Genomic DNA, 10,492 nt, shown 5'->3' on the forward strand with positions numbered 1-10,492 from the left:
TCTAGAGGGGGAGACACCACCCACAAGACACAAGCAGAGTTTATGGTTTACTAGGTGATGCTGACTGGTAAGGAGAGAAATGAAGCAGTGTGGGGAGAGCAGGAGTGGTGGTCTGGGTGACAGGTTACAGGGGTCATGGAGAGCCTCGCTGAGAAGATGACATTTGAGCAAAGAAATGAAGGAGGTTAGGGAGTGAGTCAGAGCATTCCTGGCAGAAGCAACAGCCAGTGCAAAGGCCCAGGGCCGGAATGTAGCTGGCACGTTGGAGGAGCAGCCAGGAGGCTGTGGGGGTTGTGTAGGTCATCAAAAGGACTTTGAGTGAGATGGGGTCACAGCATGGTTTGAGCAGACGAGCGGCATGGTTTGGCCTTAGTCCTCCTGCCTATGAATTATCTAATGAGTCTGTTAAGAAGTTTGAGACAAGCCACATAAGGGACCTAGTACAGTGCTTGTTAGTGTTCAGTAAATGCCAGTGGCTAGTCCTGGGGACAAGTGGCAGGGAAGTGGATGAGACAAAGTATACCATATAAAGTGGAGTGGGGACGTTCCTTTATTTTGGAGAAATATCGAAAGGGCATGTAGGGGGTAAGAGCACACACTGTGGAGCCCCACTACCTGCCTTTAACTCCTGGCCCTGCCCCCTGTTCTTGGTGTGACTTTAGGAGATTAATTTTCCTCCCTGGCCCTCAGCCTCTTCCTCTGTGAAACAGATAATAATTGTAACTGTTTTCTAGGATTATTGGGAAGATGCCTTGAGTGGACGCTGTAAAGGATTTAGATTTGTACTTGGTATGTAGAAAGCATTCATTCAGTGTTACATGCTACTAGATGTTACCATTATTGTTATTAACAAACTGGAATTTTATCACAAGGCAGCTCGTTGCAAGGGAATGACCCACAGGTCCTGGTATCAGAGATTTGGAATCCAATACCTGTTTTTCCCTTTACTGGCTATATGACCTTGGGGAAAACAAGCCTCCTTTCCTTAGTTTTCCCACTTATAAAATGGGACCAATAATGGCACAAGACTTTTGTGATGTATCAAGGCAATGGTTCCTGTCACTCTGGTCAGACAATAAACATAAGCTGTTATGACTGTGACTGTGGTTGCCATGGGCTCCTGCCCCTTAAGACCATTCCCCCATCATGCTTCTGTAGGAAACCCTCCTGTGATACATCTCCCCTTAGAAAGATACCAAGTAAGTCTTGGGTGCCCTGAAAGTGGAAATGTCTCTAATTTCCCAATGGAATAATCATGAGCCTGATCAGTCCTGTCCCCCAAGAACACCCCCTGCTCTCCTCTGACTCACAGCCCTTCAGCATCTACCCACCTGCCATCATAACAACATCACCATCCCTTGATTCCTTCTCTTGGGGACCTACCTCAGTATCAGCTCAGATGCTGCTAAATGTCCCCCTCCCTTTATCAGGAAATTCTGTTCACCCTAATCTCATCCTTTTACTTATTCAAGAAATATTTATCAATATAGGCATTTACAGCTATAAATTTACCTCTGAGCACTGCTTTAGCTGCATCTCCCAAGTATGTTGTGTTTCCATCTCCATGCATCTAACTTCCCTGGTGCTTTCTTTGTGGACCCACTGGTGATTTAGGAGGGTGCTGTTTCATTCCCACATACCAGCAGATATTTGTGGAGCACCCATACTGTGATAGGTGCTGGGGCACAGTGGTGAACAAGGCAGGCAAGTGTTTGCTGTTCAGTGCCAAGGCCAGACCGGAAACACACAGCAAATGAAATAGACATGGTAAACTAACGAGAGTGACCATGATAAAAAAAATACAGCAAGTCAAGGGGATAGCAAGTGGGATGAGGTGGGGGGTATCACTTCTCTTGGAGGTGACATCGGAGTAGAGATCTGAAGGAGGCAGGAGAGAGCCTTGAGATACGGGGAAGAACATTCCAGGCAGAGGGTGCAGTTTCACCACATCACTGTTCTGTCTGCTCAGGAGGGTAACCACCTCCCCCTCTCACCAGTCCCCTCGTAATCAGAGAGCACTCCCAAATAAGGGCCCTACCCTTACAGTTCCACCCCTACCTCCCCTACCTTGTGAGGAGAGGGAGTGGGTTGAGCCACAGACTTACTCTGACCTTGGACAAGTCATTTGATCTCTCTGTGCCTTGCCTTCTCATTTGTTAGGTGGGGATAGCCGTAGTCCCTGTGTCATAGCCTTGTAAAGTTGTGGGGATTCAGTGAGTTAACCTGCATGAGGCACTTGGCACATGGGCAGCCTGCAGGAAGTACCCGGTCAGTTAGCTATTAGTGATGTGGTGGAGGTGAGCCTGGGCAGCGGCTTCCTCCCCAAGACACCTTCCTTCCCGCCCCTCCTCCCTGCTCCCTTCTACCACCTGCCACTCCATCCCTGTCTCCCCACTGAGGTTCCACCCCAGGCTTCTGCTCCCATGCCAGCTTTGCCTTCCGGCAATGAGATGAACCAGAGGGTGTGAAGGACATAGGATGTTGGGTCTCCTCCAGGGACACCCAGAGCTGGCAGCTAAAAATATCACCTCCGGGGGTGGGGGGGTAGAGGAGACACTCCCCTTTCACCTGAGGGGTAGAGAGCCAGCCAGATGGATGGGGCTGACAGGCCCTGGCCTTGGTGGTGGACACTGCTAACTTATACTGTGGGCTAGGTGCAGAGCCAGACCCCCAGGGGCAGGGACAGTAGCTGAGGATCTAGCCAGACCTTGCAGACCTTCTCCTACTGGCTCTCCCAGACTCAGCGGATGCGTTTGCTGAGGCCCTGGGGTGGGTCCCAGGCTCAGGGATCAATTGCAGGAGCTGAGGTTGGGGGGAGGTGGGCAGACATGGACAGCTGCAGTCTGGGATGAAAAGTTTTGTAAAGAGGGTACCCAGAGAATGACCACCACCTCGGAGGGGGCAGGAAAAGGCTCCCTGAGCGGCTGCCATCAGGCCGCACTCAGGCAAGAGATGTCATTGAAGGTACAAAGAGCTCTGGGGACCTGGTGAGCCCTGCCAATCAGTGTGTTTCCTTGCTGCTGTGTCAGCCCCCCTTAAGCCCCCTGCAGTGTAGGGGTTACTGCCCCTTGGGAAATGGAGATAGTGTGGGAAGGAGATGGGACCTGAACGCAGGTGTGCCCAGGCCCAGGGCCACGTGTTTCCCTGCGGTGCCAGGCTGCCTTTCCTCTCTGCCGGCCCCCTGCTGTACCCTGTTTGTCCCAGACCAGCAGGTTCTTCTCACCCCTCCCAACACTGTCTTCATTCCAGTTCTCTTGGTTTGTGATGACTTTCTGTTCCTCCGGGAGTGATAGCGATGACAATATAATACCTTCCAGCGATCGAGTGCTCACAGAGTGCCAGGGACCAGACACTGGAGGGGCTTGTGCTTATTTTAGCTCCTTAGATCCTCCTTACAGCAGCCCTGTGAAGTAGGGGTGTGCTTTGTCGCCTTTATTTGTGGGTAAGGAAATGCAGGCACAGAGAGGTTCAGGAACTCGCTGGTGGTCACACAGCATAGGTTCAATTCTGACTCTGGAGGCTACCCCCTTAACCACTCTGATAGAAATGATTATTATGATTGGACAGAACCTGAGGGACTGAGGACAGAAGACTGCGTGCTTGGGGGGCCACCGCCTGCCAAGGTGGAGTTGGGGGGGTGGTTAGGACAGAGCTGAGGCCTGAGTGTTTGCAAAGTGGATTGCGACCAGAGGTGTTGGGAAGGAGAGGGCCTAGAGGCCCGCAGGCAGCGCTGGGACACAGGATCTGGGGGACGCGTGAGGCCCGGAGGAGATGGGGCGGGGTGGATGCGGGCCTCCAGTGCGCACAGCGCCTTCGCGGCGGGGGCGCATCCCCCGCCCGCTTGCTCAGCTGCGCCCTTTTCTCCGCAAGGTCTCCCATCCCCGCCGGCCGAGATGGAGGCGAACGCGGCGGGCAGCGGCGCGGCGGGCGGCGGCATCGGCGGCGAGGACGGCGTGCACTTCCAGAGCTACCCCTTCGACTTCCTGGAGTTCCTCAACCACCAGCGCTTCGAGCCCATGGAGCTGTACGGGGAGCACGCCAAGGCGGTGGCGGCCCTGCCCTGCACCCCGGGGCCCCCGCCGCAGCCGCCGCCGCAGCCGCCCCCGCAGTACGACTACCCGCCGCAGGCCAGCTTCAAGCCCAAGGCGGAGACGCCCTCCTCCGCCTCCTCTGCCTCCTCTGCCTCCTCCGCGTCTTCCTCTTCCTCCCAAGCCAAGAAGCCTGACCCGCCCCTGCCGCCCGCCTTCGGGGCGCCCCCGCCCCCCCTCTTTGACGCTGCCTTCCCCGCCCCGCAGTGGGGCATCGTGGACCTCTCAGGACACCAGCACCTGTTTGGGAACCTGAAACGTGGAGGACCCGCCTCCGGGCCAGGGGTGACGCCGGGGCTGGCCGCTGCCGCTGGGACACCCGGGCCGCTCCCTGCCCCCTCGCAGACCCCGCCGGGACCCGTCGCGGGGGCGGCCTGCGACCCCACCAAGGACGACAAGGGCTACTTCCGTCGGCTGAAGTACCTGATGGAGCGGCGCTTTCCGTGTGGCGTGTGCCAAAAGTCCTTCAAGCAGTCCTCACACCTGGTCCAGCACATGCTGGTGCACTCGGGGGAGAGGCCCTACGAGTGCGGCGTCTGTGGCCGCACCTACAACCACGTCTCCAGCCTCATCCGCCACCGCCGCTGCCACAAGGACGCTCCGCCCGCCGCTGGGGCCCCACCACAACCAGGTGCGACCCTCCCGCCGTTGGGACTGCCTGCTGCTCCCCCTGCTGCCGGTGCCCCCACCTCGGTCCCTGCTGGCCCTCCGTCCACGCCGGCCGCCCCCGCTGCCTCTGTGGACGGAAATGCAGCCCCGGGTGGGGGTGCACCACCAGCAAGTGTGGGGGCTCCCCCTCCAGCTGCAGGTAGCGGCGAGGGCCCCTTCGCCTGTCCACTCTGCTGGAAGGTCTTCAAGAAGCCCAGCCACCTGCACCAGCACCAGATCATCCACACGGGAGAGAAGCCCTTCTCCTGCTCCGTGTGCAGCAAGAGCTTCAACCGCAGGGAGAGCCTCAAGCGCCACGTGAAGACGCACTCTGCTGACCTGCTTCGCCTACCCTGCGGGGTCTGCGGCAAGGCCTTTCGTGACGCCGCCTACCTGCTCAAGCATCAGGCGGCGCACGCGGGCGCAGCAGGGCCCCGGCCCATGTACCCCTGCGACCTGTGCGGCAAGTCCTATTCGGCACCACAGAGTCTGCTCCGCCACAAGGCCGCGCACGCACCGCCCGCAGCCCCTGATGCACCTAAGGATGCCGCAGCTACTGTTTCGCAGCCCGCGCCCGCCTTTCCTCCGGGTCCCTACCTACTGCCACCCGACGCCCCCGCCACGGACAGTGAGAAGGCAGCGGCAGCCGCAGCGGCCGTGGTGTATGGGGCCGTGCCAATGCCGCTGCTGGGCGCGCACCCTCTGCTGCTTGGCACAGGGACCAGTGGGGCAGGTAGCACGGGTGCCAGCGGCCCCGGAAAGACATTTTGCTGTGGCATCTGTGGGCGTGGCTTTGGGCGCCGCGAGACGCTGAAGCGCCACGAGCGTATCCACACTGGCGAGAAGCCACACCAGTGCCCGGTGTGCGGGAAGCGCTTCCGTGAGTCCTTCCACCTGAGCAAGCACCACGTGGTGCACACCCGGGAGCGCCCCTACAAGTGCGAGCTCTGCGGCAAGGTCTTTGGCTACCCACAGAGCCTGACGCGCCACCGCCAAGTACACCGGCTGCAGCTGCCCTGTGCCCTGGCCGGAGCCACCGGCCTCCCAACAACCCAGGGCGCGCCAGGGGCCTGTGGTCCGGGCTCCTCGACTGGGGCCGCAGGGGCTGCAGAGGGCCTGAGCTACGCCTGCTCGGACTGCGGCGAGCACTTCCCGGATCTCTTCCATGTCATGAGCCACAAAGAGGCCCACATGACGGAGAAGCCCTATGGTTGCGATGCCTGTGGCAAGACCTTCGGCTTCATTGAGAACCTCATGTGGCACAAGCTGGTCCACCAGGCTGCCCCGGAGCGCTTGCTCCCGCCCGCACCCAATGGCCAGCAGCCCCCGGATGGCTCTGGTGGCGCGGTGGAGGCGGCTAGCATGCTGGACAACGGACTGGCAGGGGAGGTGGGGGCAGCCGTAGCGGCGCTGGCAGGGGTGTCCGGGGGCGATGATACCAACAGCACTGCAGGAGCTGGGGGCAGTGGAGGCGCCAGCTCAGGCCCCGAGCGCTTCAGCTGTGCCACTTGCGGCCAGAGCTTCAAGCACTTCCTGGGCCTGGTCACTCACAAGTACGTGCACCTGGTGCGGCGGACCCTGGGCTGCGGCCTCTGTGGCCAGAGCTTCGCGGGCGCCTATGACCTGCTCCTGCACCGGCGCAGCCACCGGCAGAAGCGGGGCTTCCGCTGCCCTGTGTGTGGCAAGCGCTTCTGGGAGGCGGCCCTGCTGATGCGCCACCAGCGCTGCCACACGGAGCAGCGGCCCTACCGGTGTGGCGTGTGTGGCCGAGGCTTCCTGCGCTCCTGGTACTTGCGGCAGCACCGAGTGGTGCACACGGGCGAGCGGGCCTTCAAATGTGGCGTGTGCGCCAAGCGCTTCGCGCAGTCGTCCAGCCTGGCGGAGCACCGGCGGCTGCACGCAGTGGCCCGGCCCCAGCGCTGCGGAGCCTGCGGAAAGACCTTCCGCTACCGCTCCAACCTGCTGGAGCACCAGCGGCTGCACCTGGGCGAGCGGGCCTACCGTTGCGAGCACTGTGGTAAGGGCTTCTTCTACCTGAGCTCTGTGCTGCGCCACCAGCGTGCCCACGAGCCGCCGCGGCCCGAGCTCCGCTGCCCCGCCTGCCTCAAGGCCTTCAAGGATCCCGGCTATTTCCGCAAGCACCTGGCGGCCCACCAGGGTGGCCGGCCCTTCCGCTGCTCCTCGTGCGGGGAGGGTTTCTCCAACACCTACGGCCTCAAAAAGCACCGCCTGGCACATAAGGCTGAGGGCCTTGCGGGGCCTGGAGCAGGGGCTGGCACCTTGGCAGGAAAGGAGGCCTAACCAGGGAGGCTTCCCATATGGCACTCCACTCAGATGTCCCCTTCCGGACTCGCCCCTCCTGGGCTGCAAGTCAGACTCTGCCCCCTCCTTGCTGTTTTCCCCTCCACCCCTTGACAGACTAGCCTCCTTCCAGGCCTGTGCTGTACAAACTCAAGGCTGAATCACTCCCAACCTGGACCCCTCTGGCCATCCTTTCATCCCATCCAACCTTGAACCTGATCCTCCGTGCAACCAGTTTTGTAAACCCCGTCAGCCCCTACCCCAGCAGCGTTCTGTCCCCCGTAAGCTTCGGTGGAGATGGGCATGAACTGCCCTTCCCTTCCTTTGGTTTCCAGCTGGACAGTGGGATATGAGCAGAGTTGGGAGGGCACAAAGGGGCCTGGGTGCTCTTGGATTGTGGGGTGGGGGGCGGGGTGGCAGACGCGGCTTGTACAGAGCGGAGATAATAAACCTCATCACCAGGGCAGTGGAGTCCTTTCTTACCTCCTGGAGCGAGGGGATTAAGTGCTAGCAAAGGGGAGGGTGAGAACACCTGTTTCCCTGGGATTTCCATTCCCCACACCCTCTGCCTTTCCTCATCTCCCCGGTAGTTACTGAGTAATCACCATATCCAAGACAGGTAAGTCTCTGCTCTCAGGAACTGACAACGTGCCCAGACTCCTTCCCCTTCAAGGTGCGGTCTGCATTTGTTCACGGCCAACATTTCCCAAAGACCCCTGTCTTCCAGACCCTTCACTGGGCACTGGGAAGCATGAACTGGACTCCCTCCTTGCCCCTGAGTGAGGTGGCACAGATGTCCTGGTTGGCCACTGTATATTCTGGCCTCGTGGTTCTGGTACAGCTTACTCCCAGTGCATGCCCCCCCAGGGTAATTTGGAGGTGTTCCAAAAGCCCTTTCACAGCCCTCCTTTGGGCCCTCAGAACAGTGAGAGACACGCCCTGCGATGTGCAGTATTACCCCGTTTGTCATAAGGGTAGGCTGAGGTCCTGGAGAAGGAAGGGTTCGAGGACACCTGGCAGGTCCAGGCTAGAGCTGGGGTTGCAGTCTCACTGCTTCAATATGAAACTGAAGACAAAGCTGGCTCAGGGTGCTGCCTGCCTGGGCGAGTCCAGTTGGACTCCCCGCAACCCAATACACCTGAAGGTGGCCACCCAGTGTGGCCACCATGCCTTAATGCCAAAGACCCAGTGTGCCCGTGTCCCAGGGCTTGAAAGTCACAGATGTGAACAGCACACTGTAAAAGACATGGGCTGGGGGAGCAAGGAGTCGTCATCAGAAGGGGGGTGGGGGGCAAGGACCAGCTTCCTGGAGGAGAAAGTGATTGCTGAGCATGCAAAGTGGGCAAAGGATTCCTGGCCGAGGGTTTAGTGAGTCTGGCTAAACCTAGCTATTCATTCTGGAGAGTTTCAGGTAGATTAGAATGGATGGAAGGGGTGGTGTGTGGGAAGCTGGATCCTGAAGGGCTTTGAATTACAAATGGTGGAGCTTGGGTGACTCCAGAGGCTGGGAGCTGGCTGCCGCCAGGCTGGATCCAAGTCCTTGACACATTTTCATTAGCCCACACATTAAAAAACAACAAAAAACTTGGACTTTGTTGTCAACATTTGAAAGGACATTTTACATAATATGAACTATTGGAACTGCTGAAAAATTAAGACACTGTCAACCCAGTCTTCTTCCGAGCTCAGTAGCTATTCAGATGGGGCCCACATTCCCCAGTTTCCACCATCCCCCCAATCCCAACTCTGAGCCCAAGTGTCAGCCTCCACATTTCACCTTGAGTGTGCTGTATTTCCCCTTGAACCCGCCACCTCCCTCATTTAATTCACACTGCCACCCAGCCCTTACTGGCATTCACGTTCACAATCCCTTCTCAAAGCCACAAGGGGCTGTGGGTTGGTGACCAGGTGGGATCTGTGGGTTTGAAGGATACACGTGACTGTGGGATGGGGAAAGGAGGCAAGGCCTGGAGGCTGGGCTGCTGTGTGATTATCCCAAGGCGAGGCCTTGTTGGCTTGGTCTACAAGAGTAGTGATGGTGAAGAGGAGGGTCCAGGCTCCAAAGATATTTCACTGGCTCAGTAGCAGGAAATTGATGAGGGATTAGATAAGTGGATGAGGGGTGAAGGCTTAAGGGACCTATCCAGGTTTCTAGCTCAGGTTTCAGGATATAGGAAACATGGGCGTTTCTTTGAGGGAAACAGAATTCTGTTCATGTTATGACTTGTCTTTGGGATATCTCACATCTCATGCGGAGTGTTGGGTGAGCAAGAATGTGTGCAAATCCCGGGTCTCTGTCAATGAGCATACCGATCACAGGAGCCCCTTCATTTTGCCAACTGTCCCTGGCCCCCATTCCCATAGCTGAACCACATCCCGTCTCTGAATAGTCAGACCTGTCCACCCTCTTTCTAAAGAGGTTTGGAGAAAGGTCCATTGCAATCCCCAGTTGGTAGCAACACCATAGTGTAGCCCCTCAACCCCCCACCCCTCAGCGCAGAAAACCCCCACACAAGACCGATATAGAGCAACCCCTCAGAAAGCCCTTTAATAGGAACAGAACTGGAGGCTTCCCACCCCCACTCTCATTCACACCCACCACGCGCCGGCCATCCACACCGCCCGCCATCCACACCGTCATCACCCGCTGACCCTTTCTTGGGGAAGCCTGGGGCCAGGCAGTAAGCTGTTGGCTTCACACTGGGAGTGAAGAGAGAGAAACCTGAGGCTGTTTTGTAGACCTGGGTGTGGAGTGTGGGCTCTGAGACTAAAGCTCAAGGACTGGGATGTTAGGTGGCTGTCTGCTGTCTGGATTTTCAGTTGCCTCAGAAGAGGAGTCTGGTGGGTTAAGGAGGGGCCATCATGTGACCAGGGTTAGCAGCTCTCAGAGTCAAGATCCTTGTGGTCAGTCAGGCTCAAGTGCTCTAGGCTATGACTTGGGGACCCTCTGGCTTGAGGTGATGGGATTCCAGAGTCTTTATGGTGGACCTGGCTGGTGTCTCCTGTCTGAAGGTGGGTGGGGAGGCCTCCCATGTTCAGTGCAACCCAGTGAGGTAGGCAAAAGATTCCATCCTGGTCCACCCTAGGCCCCAAGACAGTTCTGGGTTCAGCAGGTGAAGGGCTGGCCTGGGCCACTCGGGTAGACCCCAGATCTGCCCTTCCACTCAACCCTGTGTTGGCTCCACCTGTGTGGGGCGGCACAGGTTCTGTTGTGACACGCTGTGCCTTGCACAGGACAACCCAAGGAGCAGGCATATGGGACAACGACATCCAGCCTGTGTTCCTCACATTTAGCTGGACATCCACTGGGCTGCATCTGTGCCTTTCTCCGATTCCCTGAGCTGCCCTGTGGGTTTGTGGCAGCCTGAACATGGCTGTCCCTCTGCTCACAGCGTGTCATCTCCCCCACTCTCCCCTCTTCCGTCACCTGCCGCACAGCGCCCAGGTTGACCGGC

At 58.3% G+C, this 10,492-nt stretch overlaps 1 protein-coding gene across 1 annotated transcript; it reads left to right on the forward strand.

Moving 5' to 3' along the window:
- Positions 1 to 3,890: 3,890 nt before the first annotated feature.
- On the forward strand, positions 3,891 to 7,500 carry ZNF865 (zinc finger protein 865). Its single transcript, XM_016218318.2, has one exon. The coding sequence runs from the start codon at positions 3,894 to 3,896 to the stop codon at positions 7,035 to 7,037; it is 3,144 nt and encodes a 1,047-aa protein (XP_016073804.2). The 5' UTR covers positions 3,891 to 3,893; the 3' UTR covers positions 7,038 to 7,500.
- Positions 7,501 to 10,492: the final 2,992 nt, after the last annotated feature.

The sequence above is a fragment of the Miniopterus natalensis genome, chromosome 18 (assembly GCF_054644295.1).
Source record: "Miniopterus natalensis isolate mMinNat1 chromosome 18, mMinNat1.hap1, whole genome shotgun sequence".
NCBI lineage: Eukaryota > Metazoa > Chordata > Mammalia > Chiroptera > Miniopteridae > Miniopterus > Miniopterus natalensis.